At 40.9% G+C, this 14708-nt stretch overlaps 1 protein-coding gene across 1 annotated transcript; it reads right to left on the bottom strand.

The window, feature by feature from the left end:
• Nucleotides 1-1574: 1574 nt before the first annotated feature.
• On the bottom strand, nucleotides 1575-8060 carry LOC103898832 (serpin B10-like). Its single transcript, XM_009279199.1, is given in 8 exon segments — nucleotides 1575-1979; nucleotides 2862-3017; nucleotides 3596-3738; nucleotides 4115-4232; nucleotides 4640-4738; nucleotides 4741-4803; nucleotides 6467-6580; nucleotides 7893-8060. Coding segments are annotated over 8 exon segments (1266 nt in total).
• Between the last annotated feature and the right edge of the window lie 6648 nt (nucleotides 8061-14708).

Genomic DNA, 14708 nt, shown 5'->3' on the forward strand with positions numbered 1-14708 from the left:
GCAACTCACCTTTCCAGTGTTCTGGCCATTGCCACTTGGTAATGATCTGGCACTGCCAAGGGACATTAACTCTGTCATCTTTGCAATCATGCTTAAAATAGTTGAAGGAGAGAGAAAAGGTGACTCACATTTCCACTGACTTTAAAGGCCTGTGAGTGAGTTTGGGTGCATGTTGTCATGGTTTTGGTCCTCGTTGGCCTCCCAGGCGTGGCTTTCCTGTTTTTATTCCTGAGGCACATCAGGAAGTGCTTAAGGCACTTGGCCATGGGGACATGTTAAGCCCTTGCATTAGGTGAAGCAGGGCATGGCAGAATTGCACCTGAATGCACAGGGATCCTGTGTCATGTTTCACAGCTGAGTCAGAGAGAAGGCAGTGCTGTTGAGGTTGTACAGGGATACAATAAAGCACTTCCTTCACAACACTTTTCCTATGTTCCTTCCCATTTGGGAAGCAGAGCCAGAAGGGACTCTGGAAGCAGCTGGTCACGCGGAAGAAAACAGAAAGGACTCAGTGACAGTCAACAGTCTCCTCTCTGTCAGGAAGAAGGAATTCTGCTGTCCCAAGAAGAGACATCTAGTAAGATGCTGGTGGTGTGTGCAAGTCCTGTAAGAGACCCAGTCCTTTGCTCTCTGTTCTGAATTCAGAGAGTTAGGAGCATCCCCTGCAAATGTGCATGACTGATTAGAACACTCTCCTCCTTAGGAGAAAGAGCTGTGACAGGAGTAAATGTGTACTGGGAGATTTGCATGTAATTTTCCAGAAGGTACTTAGGGAGTTAGCATTACGGGCTTGATTCTCCAATTTGATCTTGCCTCAAACCAGTGAAATAAGCGAGAAAGCAAAATGAGACTAAAGCAACGCAATGCTGGGCTGGCAACAGTGTTGAATGCATGAAAGGTTACAGAGGAGAAGGTTTCAAGGCACATATATTTTATTTTCCTCCAATTCTGTATTGTTGTTCAATATTTTCCAGTTGCTGTGGGACAGAGATTAGAAAGTACATGTGTTAGCCCCTTTGCATGCACGAAAGAAGCACCAGTATCAGGAACACAGAGGATTTTGTGGGTTTATTTCATTACCAGCTGTGCCAGGCTGCAAAGCTGGTATAAAACTGACAAGAATGTGGGTGAGGTAGCCCTCCTGGGATGACCAGCTTAGCGAGCTGAAACCAATGGAGATGCAGCAGTGTTCTGCAGGAAGGAGTTTTTCCTGTTTCTTTTCTTATATACCAAAGCAAGTGTGTTGGGAATTACTGTTTTAGATCAACTTAGTCTGTTTTGTGTTGTGGCAGTTCTGGTTCAGAAAGCGCTGAAAAGACGCATCAATGTTGTTCTGTGCACAGTTTGGTACTTACAGTGTAGTGCTAACCATTTTTGGGTTCTTTGACTAGGAAAATGAGCCAGAGGCTTGAATTCCAGGTTATTTTTAATATGTGCTCTCTTCTAACGTTGAGAGATTTGTCAACAGTACAGGAAAACGAAGAAGTAGTGCACAGACTATTGAGATGCTTTTGGTGGTGTATATTTTATTCATTATTGTTGTTGCGAGGGCCTGTTTAGTAACGGTCGAGTTTCTAGGGGGAAGAGAACCTTCCCAAGAAGAGGATACTCTTGGTCTTGTTGTGCCTGATAAAGAAGAGGAAAGGGTGATCTGCTACAAAAATAACAGTAGCACCAAGACTTCGTGATGCCAGTGCTGCAGAACTGGCAGCTGCTGCCTCTGTGCCTTCTTCATTAACTTCCAGATAACACTTGTGAAAAACTTGTGACAAAAACAGCTCGCCGTTCTCTGACATTCCTGTGAAATCAGCTTGACCTTCCGTGAAGGCATCTTGTATCCCCATCCTGCTCAAAGTAGATTTCAGGTCGTATTTCTCTTCTAACATGAACCTGGGCAGATAAACCTCCATTTTCATTTTCTCCATTAATTCTGGGCTGGTCCATGCAGACAAGTTTTCAAAAGTCAATTCTCTTTCTAGCTGCAGTTAGTAAAAAGAGAATCAGAAAATTACAGAGTGTTCAAAAGCCTGTGCGCTAAGGGCTATTTATTCTCTTTTCTTAAATGGAGAACTTTTCAAGCTATTGTAAGAGTACAAAAAAAAAAAAACAGTAGTGAAGGACCAATTTGGAGATCTTTTTGACTAAAGGAGTATGTTGCTCTACAGTAGGTCAATGAAGTATTTGAACTGTTCTCAGTAATTGTCAGGGAATATAGCAGGGCTAAATAGTTGTAGAACAAAAACATCAGTGTCAAGTAGCAATAGTCTGGTTGATTTGCTGTTCACATTTCTGTCTTCCCTACATTTTAGAATTTACTGAAAAGAGCTGTTTTTTCTACAGAACACCCACTAACGTAAATGCGAATTTAAGAAGTTTATTATCCAAAGGCAGGATCCATCTCTTTACAGAAGGTGGCAGTATCCATATGTATTAGCTCTGGACTTCCTGGAAAGTAATGGAGGCTGTCCAATTTGTGGGGTTTTTTTTTTTGGAATGAAATCATATCTGTCTGAATCGGTACAGATAGTGAATCTCAGCAGGGCTGGCTTTCTGTCCTCATTTTTGTTCAGCTGGAAGAAGAGCCAGTCTTGTAGGGTTTGGGTTACCTATTTCCAGGACTGATCAACATTAGGAACCACAGAAGTGCCAGCTGCCAAGAGTAAGAAATCTAGTCTGAGCTCCAAGAGGTTCAAGTTCACAGTGCTAGAACACGTTTGAGGTTTGCTTTTCCTTGAGCCTGATCAGTACCCTCCTTCCTAGAAACATGACTGCAACTTGGTCTTTTACCTTGCACATGCATAAAATAAGTAAAGAATGACACTCTTGTTTTTTCACATGATTTATGTTCTCAGTTGCTTTACCTTTTGTAGGCCGGTGACGTCACTTGGTAGCAGGATAAACATGCTGAGGTCATTATTGACGTATGGAAGCTCAAGAATGTCAGTCTGGACTGATTCTACGTAGGTCCAGTTAAATTTATCACTCAGGTACATCATTGGCACTGGTTTAGTTGTATGCTGCAACAAATCAGATTAGATGTTTGCCATTTGTACTCTGACTGAACAGTAAAGGACTGAGTTAAAGTAGCACAGTGGAATTTTGTTGTATTTACTGTACAAGCTGCCCAGTGTGTCTGAGATATCCTTATGGCTCTAAGTGGTAGGACACAGGATCTACGGAGGACCTCTGGTCTTCTGGAAAGGCATTAGAGGCTAGGCAGGCTATCTAAGCTGTCTCAGATGACACCTATTACAGGAAGCTGTATTCCACTCTGATTTGCCGTATGGTTAAAAATGAAAATGTAAAGAACTAACCCATACAGTTTTGTTCACCTCTTTGTTTTCTCTGCCTTCAGAGAATGGAAGCATGTTTCAAGTCAGCTTCTGACAATTTTACTTGTGACTCAGGTGCTAGTATGTGTGTGCAGTCTTTGTGCTGAAGATGTGGTGAAGAAAATATGCTGTATGCATTAAATGAAACAACTTTCATGCCGGATTTCATGTGGATTTAAAGACTGATGGGAATTTCTCTCCCTTGTCTTTTTCACTGCTTTTTCCACCTGCAGTCTAGGATATAGGTCAGTATATTCCCATACCGTGTTTATTCTGAAAGGCCTTTGCCTGGTAGCTTCAGCTTCGAACTTTGTTGCCCATTTTCCTTTGAAGTAGAGCGCATTTATCAGGACTAGCCTGGTGAGCGAATCTACGGATCCAGGAGGCAGCAGATTTTGGATTTTACCTAGAGAAAAGAGAAGGACGTTTCCATTTGTGCAGTTTTACTGTTTCAGAGTAAGTGTTGGCACAATTTCTGCAGATATAAGCCAGGGAAATTGTAAGTGCTGATACAGTATGCTTCTAGCTTGAGATTATTCGTAAATAAGTGATTACTGGGGTAACCTTGATTTACAAAGAGTAAGCCACATTCCTCGCATCTTCAGATGGAGGACACTAATTTTAGTAAGGGCTTGTCAGTGGATGACTGCTTTAGGAAAACTGATCTGATTTACCTTTCTGAGGTGAATTGTTTACCTGCCTTGGGCTCCTTGGGTACAGAGACTTTGTTCAATGCCGAAATGGTTTCTTTTTGAATTAGGAGAGGAGAGGCAGGAGCTTACCTTCAGTCTGGTGTTCGACCCTGGAATTGATCTCTCTTCTGATTTCATCTGCTGCTCCCACAAAGTCAACTGATTGTGGCTCTGCATTGTAGTATTTCTTGACTAACTGTAAGTATTCCTGCAGTGCAAGAGAGACAGCTGTCTTATGTTTGTTGCCTGCCAATATGAATGCTAATAAATAACTACAGCCAAATAGAGAGAAAACATCATACAAATGACATAGACTACAAGCACAGCATTTTGTCAAAGGAACAAAGTATTTTTTAGTGGAAGTACTCAATTTAAATGTTTGCACCTAACCACATCTGCAAATCACTGTGAAATTAGATACACATCCCATAAAACCAAAATTTTAGTGTCCAAAGTCTCAGGAAGAGTCTTACAGAAAATATTTATGTTAAGGATAACAACATGATTTGCAGATGTAATTAAAATATTTAAAAGCATATAGTTTATGGTATGTTGTCATAGATAGATCATAAAGGTTAAATGGCACTACATAATCTGAATAAATGGCATACCTACCTTACTGAAAGGCAATGTTTTTTCTCCGTATAACTGGTTGACACTTTTAAGCAGGTAATTTTTAGTGGGTTGATTGATTTCAAAGTTGAGTGCTTTAAAGGCAGTATGTATATTATCTGATTTGCAAACCCAGTATGTATATTATCTGATTTGCCAATTTCTGTCTTGGAGAAAAGGAAAAAAAAGTTACTCATCTATTGTGTAAAACAGTTCAAAATTTCTAATTTCTTCCTTCATGCAGCTCCAGGTAAAGTATTTCTATTGAGGTGGTCTGTTGCCTGTATTGCAACACAAGAGGTGTTCTAAACCAGACAGCTATTAAAAGAATTATTTGAAAGTATTAAAAGTTGCGGTCGTGGTATAGACACTGTAAGTGTCTCAGAATGCAAATGGTAAGAGCCTGAACTATGTAAAACATTTAAGGGTTTCTAAGTGGAAATTGTGAAACTAAGTATATCCAGAGAGTGAGAGACAGCATGTAATTGTTAAACAATGCATGGAGATCTGGCTGTGTGACTCCTTTCATTTATGAAAGTTGAGGGCGTTACATGGAAAGTTTGCCCCTAAATTTCTTAATCTTGCTCTTAATGTTAATATTTTGTAATTTTTTTTTATGTTCCAGTAATTGCAGTAAATTTGTTATCTTGAAGTAACAGGATTAAATGAATGTGCGCTCATGAGCTCAAGGAAGTTAAGCTGTAAATTAGTAAACTAAAAATCTGTGCTTTTGCATCTTGTCATTACCTCAGAATCAGAGGCATGAACAGCAATTTTTAAGCAACACTTAAATTTCTAAACTGTTGGAACGGTCCCTTTGCCCTACCCACAGCGCTCTGTAATTCTTACAATTCAGACAAGCATTACTCATGAGGAACAATCCCTCTCCTGTTCATGCAGTGCAAATGAGTTGTTGACATAGCCTCTAAAATAAATCTTCCTGCCATAGGACTTGGCTGTGGAATGCAGATCCAAGTTCCCATTCATCAGAACTCGTGGCCACTGGGGCTTTGTGGGCAGCCTGCAGGGAAATGGCTCACTCCCACAAAGAATAAGGATGATGGGAAAGAGCAGGGAGAAGAGCTTGACGCCATCATGGTTGAATTGTCAATGAGGAAAACCTGCTTTTACTGACTCAGAGGGAATACGTTTGCTTTTCCGTATTTTTCTGCTATCTTAAATTACGTATACTTTGGTACAAGATGTCTGCCAGTATGTCAAAGAAATATCTCAGGAATATAATGATTTCCATGTCTCTAAGATTTATTGCAAGCAACTTGTCTACTTTGGGAAATTCCAACATGTCAATTTATTTTGTTAACTAGTCAACTGAAATGGAGACTAATTTCTGAAGAAGGCTACCTGCCAAGCATAGGTAACCTGGAAAAGTTAATACTCTGTTTTTTATTGTCTTAATGCTGCAATCAAATGTGTGGGAGAGCAGCTCTGTTCTTGTGATTAGCTCTCTGAGGTAGGGACCACGCCTGTTCAAAGAACATGTTTTTGTTAGCAATTGAACAGGAATAATTTGAGAAAGAAATCTCTCCTCAAAGCTAAAGGAAGAAGATCAGGAGATACACTGACAGAGAATGGTAACATTAAACTTTAAATTTTGCAAATTTGAGGTTAGTTTTTGCAATTCTGCCTAAAAAGGGGAAGCATGTAATAAGAATTGCATTAGGTGAAGGTATCACAGGAAGCTGTACCAATTAATTGTGTACACTACATATGAGGAAGGCAAACATAGGCAAATGCAAATGTGGAAGGAAAATACAAGCAAGAGAGGATGTGACCATGCCCATAGCTTGATCACTAGACTTGGTGAGATACCTTCTGGAAACAGGCACATCGATTTGATAGATGCTCTTCTGTTCTGGAATAGACTTGCATTTTTATGGTTGTGGTGACGTTTCTGGCTCCTTCAGCTTTGTTAAAGTGAAGTACCTATAGTGGAAAAAGCAATAATAAATGAAATGATAGAAGATTTGCTGTTTCAGTAAAATCTTTCAGTGATGTCATGGGACTGGTGATGAAGAGAGTCAAACTCAGATTTTATTCCCGTGTTCAGTCCTGACTGAATATGAAATCTTTGGTTAGGCCTTGAGGCCCACGTCTACAAAATGGCATGAGCACACTAAGCTGAGGGTTGCAGGGCAAAACTCTCATGTAGCTAGCTTTTCTAGAGGAATCTGTCTGCTTTGAGTTATGCCATGGGCTGAGCAGTTAATACCTGGGAAGAGCCAGTTATCTCCAGATGGAGACTATCAAAGCCTAAATGGAGCCTATCAAAGTCTAAATGGAGCGCTGCTATGTGTCAGAAAGCATGAAAACGATGGGGGCAGTTTCATGTCTTAAATCCCTTGCTCTGTGCCTGTGCACCTTACCCAAGCTACAAAGGGGTGTGTCCAACCTTGGAACATTTTTCAGAAGAGCTGTGCCCATTTTTTTCTTTTTCCTTCTTCCTAGCAGAAAATCACGCCTTTCTTTGTTACTCTGCTGGCCCTCTTTTGTCCTGTAAATCGGGAGTTAGATCACTGCCTTAGCAGGTGGGACAACTGCTTCTGCCTTAGCAGATGCAAACTCACAAGCCTCACCTCCTATGACAGGAGCTAGATAACTGTGCACTGGGGCTGTTCTTGCTGTCACCTGCTGAAGCTATGAACTTTACACAAATACAGCTTAGGGATTTCAGTAAGTGGTTTTGCCTGTAAAATGTATACCCCAAAGAAAGGGTTGTAGTCTCACTGTGTTTCTTCTCTGATCTTGTGGATGTGGATTTATGTTTAGCAAAGTGAAACACTTGTAACAGCTATAGGGGAGAGTCTTTTTGTGTGGGGTCATTTCCAAAGAGATGAGCTGTGAGATGGGAATTGTCTGGGGCAGAGTAGAAGGAGAATCCAGGTCTCCCACTCCCTGGTGAGTGCTCAAGCTTTGGGTTAAAGATCCTTTATTTCTGCTGGTGAGATTTAAAAGGAGACAATGTCACCAGTGCCACTTCTTTTATTTGTTGGGGCCTGTTTCCAGAGACTAGAGTAGACTATTTCTTTGACCTGCAGAAGTGGAAACCTGGTCTATTCATTGCAGCACACGTCAGGGGTGAAACAGGAGCTGGCATATATGTGTGTAGAGTTTTGATTAGAGTAATTTTTCTGCTTATGGCTTTCCTCTGTTCCATCATAGTAAATGTCTTGCATAGAGGATGTTATTCCAAGAGATCAACCCTTTCAAACAGCTACCTTTTGAAGCCCAGACTCACCTTTGCCATCTGATCTGCAGTGTTACCTTTGGCTCCCAAATAAACAGTAGCCAGGGCAGATGAAATACTCAAAGGGGAGAACAAAATATTCTTGTCACCATCTTCCTGACACTCACGTTTGAAAAAGTCGAGAGCAAAACTTGTGTTTGCTTTATTCAAAGCTTCCATTATTCTGAACCTGCACAGAAAGGGTGAGAAGATGCTATTAGCGAATCGCTAATTGTGACTGCTATGTGCCTGCAAGTTTCTTTGCAGTTTTTGAAGTTTATTTTGTGTTTTAAAAGCTTTCTAAAAGTATTTATCTATATGAAGAATGAGGAGGATTAACTCTTATAAAGTCATATAAAGTGTAGCATGTCCTGTTTCGCTGATGACACTAGCTATCATTTGGGTTAGGGAAAAAGCAGCCTCCAACCTTGTTTTGTATTTGCTCACCAGGACATTTATTGCACTGTCCTTTACAGCATCTTGGAGTGACAGTTGATAATGTTACTCACCAGTGCCTAGGCTAGAGGATACTGAGAGACTGTCTCTTATGACATCTTTTATGCTTCAATTTGTGCAAGAGCCTTTTGATGCTCATAGCTGTAGTGAACAAATACTGTGGTAACAGTAACAGTCAAACTATACTTTTAGGTCAGGACAAAATACTCCTTCCAATGCTTGGGCAAGCACCGCCCCAACTATTGCATGCTAAGTATCCTGAATTCCCTTTTTGACTTTCAAAAACATCCTGAAACTGTCTTACAGTGCTAGCCCAGATCCTAGCTTCCCAGTTCTTCTGCAGGACAAGGTCTCCATATTCAGTAGACCGCAAGTGCTGCTATTTGTCATTTGCATTACAGGTTTAGCTGAGAGCTCTAGGCAGGGACTAGGAGCTATTCTGGTTGGTATAGGATGGCCTTAGAATAAAGACAGTTCGTGTCCTGAGCAGCTTGCAAACCAGGAGCTGACCTGATGTTCGTAAGAACTGAAAAGCACAGGAACAAATTAGCTGATTTATGCAAATACAGTGGTTCTTACTCTGCTGTGATATATATGCTAGCCAGTGAGCTCTAGAAATTATAGAACGCTGTACAATAAATTGCTCTTCCTGTATATTTTTAAGACTTCCACCTTCTAGACCATGCCTGTACCATCTCAGTAAATTACTTTCCCAAGCATTTGTTTTTTCCAATTCAGATCCCTGCTTCCTTTTTTCCTATGCATTTGTCAACAAAGCAACATCATCCAAGAGTATATGAAATAAATAATCTCTAGAAATCATTACAGTACCTTGTTTTGTGCAGGGAGGAACACTGCTGCTCTGGGTGTCTCCAAGGTTTCTGCAGTTCACGTAAAGGGTAGGGTGAATTTATAGTGTGTCTGGCCAGTTCTGCAAAGGTTCTTGTGACTCAAGACTGTGCAATTTATTATGCCTTGAAGGCCACATCCCTGTGGAAGAACTGAATCATCTCAGAGTAGGATGTGAAGTGATATAAGAACCTTACAAAACTGACTGCAGAAGTGTTTCTATAAACAATTTTGTGGCAACAAGCTAGCAACAGCTTGAACCTGTACTGCTTTAAATAACCTTTCTTTCACAGTTTGGAGAGTTTAAAAAAAAGGCAGTTGCTGACCTACTTCTTTTATGATTTGTCTAATAGAAATTATTTCCGAGGAACAGACAGACAGAGAAAAGACAGTGACTTCTTATGTGTGAGTTTTTCTATTGCCTGTTTCCTACTGAGAAAGTATTTGTCACTCCTGGTGGTTTTCTGTTTTAGAAAAATAAATTTTGTTAATCTTGGAGGATTCTAAGACTGTACAACCAGGGAAATGTCACTGTGAGATAGTGAAGATTGAGAAACAGGCACCAGACCCTTGTTTTTATTATCAGTGGCAACATCACTAGACCCTGGTGTGGTTCTTAGATTAGACTGTCCAACCCCATGCTGACCCCTAACTGAAACACCCTGTGTAATCCTACCCTTGCCCTTTATTTCATTCTTTACCTCTCGGCACTCTTGATAAAACCACCTTGAAAACCTGGATAGGAGCTGCTTGCCTCTCCAGGGCTGCCTCCTCGACACTGAGCAAGACTCACTCACAAGGTCTATCTCTTCGGCATAAACTACCTTCTGAGAGCTTTCTTCTGACCTGCTGTCTGTGAGCATACATTTAACATGGACTTATGTTTAGCTCAGTGGCTGGCACAGAGGATCCTGTAATGAGGAATGAGCCATGGGAGTACCCGCAAAATTTGGTGTAGGGCATAGGAGGGCGCAGCTGCAAAGAGTCACTTGCCAGTGGTGAACCTTCTGCATCAATATAATTTGGGAACCAAAAGCTTTGTTAAAGTTGCTTTCCTACTTGTGAGGAACCTCACAACTTTAATCGGATGGTGTTTTCCTGCCCCTTGGGTCTTTTGAAATTGTAGCTACACAAAACCAGCATGTTTCAGTGTGAGTTATAATTAGATGCATCTGTTATGTTTTCCAGAGAGCGGCATAGTGTAGGAGAGGTGTTCATTGCAGAACTAATTGCTTCCATTGCGCCTGGGAAAGTTGTAGTCTGTTTACATTGGCCTTAAGTGATTTCCAAAGCCTAAATGATTTGAGTAATCTTTGCAAATTTAGCCATGTTGTTGAACGAGTGATAGATACACTGGATAGACTTCATCCCTTACAGCAATTACTGTGGATTTTCTGGTTTTAAAGCAGGGGTGAATTTAATTTGCTAACTTGTAATACTGCTTGCTGCTTTACAAGAAGTGGCTGTGTTCTGTTTACTCAGAAATGCTGGGTTAGACTGAATGAGAGGCTTGTGCCTCTGTACAAGGTTTTAAAGCTACCTTTTTAAAACACCTCTTGAATGGCATGGCTGGTCATTAGCAAAAAAAAAAAGCATACCGAGTAACTAAAATTATACTCATCTCAAAGGACAACATATGCTAAATCAACATGGTGGATTGATAATGTTTTCCAATATCCTTTTAAATTAGCACCACCAGAGGACACGGCTCAATGGGTGGTGCTACTGCTGTCTCAGTAGCAGCGGTACTCTTACTCCCACTCTGTACTAAGTCAACACAGCAGCACACTAGAAGACTTATATTTGTATTAATAGTATCCTTCCTGTGGGAAGTAAACCTGTGGGCTCTTTCACTGTAGTCATTCATGTTTCCATTTGGTCAGAACAAATACTGGCAGGACATCAGTGCCCTGGCCAGATCTCAGCTATACAAATGCATTTTGTTTTCCTCCAGTTTCAGTGTAACTTAGCACAAGTCATTGTGACTTTCCTACACAGTGTGTTGCTCTGTTCATTAGCACCTGGGTTCAGGAGTAGGTGAAATGCTTGATGTCTAAACAGAACATTATAAAGTGCTCTATGAAGGCTCTTGAGGGTCTTGAGAGAAAGACTTTCTGTCACAGAAAAATGGTAGCTTCTGCTTTCACACAGTATTTTAGGATACAGCTTTCCATGGCTGGTTTTCATGTTCATCGGTAGCTTATTTTAGCTATCAACTCTGCATAGCTCTCGGAAATCTGATTTAATTCAAAACTATCATGTTCTATATTTCAGGTAGATCAAAAGAAAAAGTGATGTTTGAAGGAAAGCTGTTCAGTTTCCCTGACATCTTCAAATATTTTTTTACCAGTATAAGCACTGTTTATTTACTTGGGAAGGAAGAATTTCTGGTTCAGCCAGCAGAGCACTCTATTCACGTTTTTGGCTCAGCCAGAGCAGGCCAGTAGATTTTAAAATGAAAGGATTTTAAATGTCCCCAAACCTTTAAAAGGACTTTAGGAGATACAAGAAGCATGGGGAGGAGAAGGATTTTGAAATCTGGGAGTATTTTAATCCCTTTGGAGGTCTGATGTAATTTTTTTTAAATTTCTGTGTGATTTAAAGTTAAAAACTGTAAGGAGGACAGGGGCACAGAAACTGAGAAAATAGGAAGGGTGCTGAGTGACTAGATACATGAACTTTTCTGTGCTAAGGAGGACTCTCCTCCGGGTGATGCTTCTGTCATAGTGTAATTGAGAGCGCGACATGAGCTTTTCCTACCCTTGTCAACTAAAAGAAAATAATAAATTAGATGCTTCACCTTGGCTGGTTATAACAGATTTTGGGTTGTGCTGTAACAGATTTTTATGTAGGATAAGTTTGTATCATCCTGAAATCTCAAATAGTTTTTAAGTTTAAGAGAGATTAGTTCTCTGGGTATCTTTTTTCCCTTTAAAGCATTGGTTGAGAACACACGTGTCTTTATTTTGAAACAGAGTAGATAGCTATCTATTGTGTACCTCCTACGAGTAAGTTTGCAAGCCTTTCCTTGCCAAGCAATCCTTGCTGACATACTCTAACAGTATTTAAAACCTTATGAGTTGCCAGAGGGTGTGGTGAGGTTCCTGTGTAAATAGTACTGAAGCACTTTGCTCCACGCCTGCAGAAAGCAAAGGTGTGGTGAAATTTGACAGTACTGGCACAATTCATCACACTTTACTATTACTTCTATATGTTTTGCCTTAGACACTGTAATTGATAAAGGTAGTGTTTTTCCTGAGAAATGCAGCCCTGTTAAGTATTGCAACACTTCTGAGAAAGGACTGGTATCTATATCTGAAAAGAGATAGTTTATCTGTTAATGAATATGCACACTGTTTTCACATATGCAACAGTGCAGTTTTCCTTGGAATGACTCAGGCGGTGAGCATTTTTAAAGTATCCCAGGTAGCAGTTAACATCAAAAATTTCTCAATCATGATACACAGTACTGCATTATGAGTAATGACGTATATGTGGCTTGTATGAACTTCAGCCGAAACTTGTCATTTTTCCGAAGAAGTCTCTCAGAGGGTGTAACTGTATGTCAACTGCACAACTACGGAATCAGAAAGCTGATCCCTGCTTTGTGTTCATGGGAGTTTCCCAGACTGCAGTGCTATAGTGCAAGATGTGCCATGTTCTGGGATGAAGAATGTGAATATCAAGTCAATGTATCTTCAAAACACATTTCTAAACAAGAGTGCATCCTAAACAGGAGCCTTGTGCTGATGTGCAAGAGCAAGGTATAGAGGAAGGGCTCTCTTTTAAGAAACCCATTTAAACATTTGCTATTTTTTCATACAGCTTGACTGCAAATATTCTTGCCTGGTGGAATGACCACAGGTTTCACAAGGCAGTTGGTATTTTCAGAAATTTCTTCAGGAGAATTTCCCCAATACTCACTTATAGAAGTGTACTGGAATTCTTAGCTATTCACTGATCTGCTTGGCACCTTCTGGCCCTTCGTAGTTTCATGCTTTTTAGGCTACCCTTGGGACTGATCTGAACTACCTGGTTAAGTGCACTTACAAAGATGGTGAGCCTTTGTCCTGGAAGAGGGTAACCCCAAAAATGGGGCTTGGACTGGAATTTCCCCCTCAGACTGACAAGAACCTTGGGTGAGCTGGAGTGTTGTTAGCATCATTTGAACATGTCTTACCAATGCCTGTGCCATTGCAAGATTCTTCCATCTTTCCATCTCTCATGTTCTCTGCCTGTTGCACAAAGGAGCTCAGTCTCTTGAGACCTGACATCCTTTTACATGGTTCAAGTTAGCAAGCTTTTCGTAAGAGTGACCAAGTAGAAATTAATGACGTGATACACATCAAGTAAGACAAGATGATGTCATGCTCCTTTCTGCTCTTAGACAAAATGAGATGGAAAGTTTGGGGTTTGTTCCTCAAGCTTTTGTGAGAGATACAAAAGTGTGAACTTGCAGGGTATTGCACCGAGAACCTTCTTTTAAAATATCCTGATAATCATCTGCTCTTCTGTACCAAAGCATTTCCAAGCTCTTTGGAGCTGCCCTTTCCAGTTGTGATTCAGCTGTATGCAGGTCTTCATGGCTCCGTTATCTTTTGGACTGGTATTTGTGGCTCTTTTAGCTCTTTCAAAGCCAAAAGCAGAACTCTCTTTGTGTAGTTTAAACCTAATGTGATTGTCCCTTTCAGGTGCTTTAGACTTTTCTTTCTTCTTGGTCTATCTCCCTTCATTTTCTAGAGCTTTGGCTTTATCTTCTGAGGTGCTCTTAATATCCCTTGCTTCTGTGGTTGCTAATTCCTTGTCTGGGAACATAGGCAGACCAAGCCATAGAGCAAGACTAATTTGAATTCAGTGGTACAGAGGCAACATCAGGATAAGGAAAGTTAGCAGAGTACGTGTAAGGAGAGGCAGAGCACTTGATCTCTGTTTGTGGCTGGAGGAATGGGCCCTCACCCCACCTCCTGCAGATGCAGCTGAGATGCAGCTTGGACTCTGTAGCTGACACAGCCTTACTGCATGGCAGATGATCCCTCTAGGCAGTAGGAGTGGCAACGCTGTCCTCCCACTTTCTTCCTTAGTCCCAAACCTTCCTCTCCCTGACATTTCTCCTCTTAGAAACAAGGGTTGACCCCAGCCCTGCCCTCTTCCCTCAATGCCCCATGAAGTAGATAGAGATTGCTGAAGGGCAAGGAGGGTAAAAGAGGACATGGTGAGGGTGGGGATAGTGAACACCTTGGGGAAAGGAAGTTACTGGATAGCAATGAACCATGCCCAAGGGAAATGAGACAGAAGGAAAGAGAAAAGAGGGAAGAGGAAAGAGGAACTGCTTTTACACACAGCCCCGTGAAGTTTAATGATTCCTCCTCCACCCACTTGTTCACCTTTAATTCCCTGTCCTGGTTTCGGCTGGGATAGAGTTGATTTTCTTCCTAGTAGCTGGTACAGTGCTGTGTTTTGGATTTAGGAGGAGAATAATGTTGATAACACACCAATGTTTTAGTTGTTGCTGAGCAGTGCTTA

This window comes from Aptenodytes forsteri, unplaced genomic scaffold (assembly GCF_000699145.1).
Source record: "Aptenodytes forsteri isolate BGI_AS27 unplaced genomic scaffold, ASM69914v1 Scaffold81, whole genome shotgun sequence".
In the NCBI taxonomy this organism is placed as follows: domain Eukaryota; kingdom Metazoa; phylum Chordata; class Aves; order Sphenisciformes; family Spheniscidae; genus Aptenodytes; species Aptenodytes forsteri.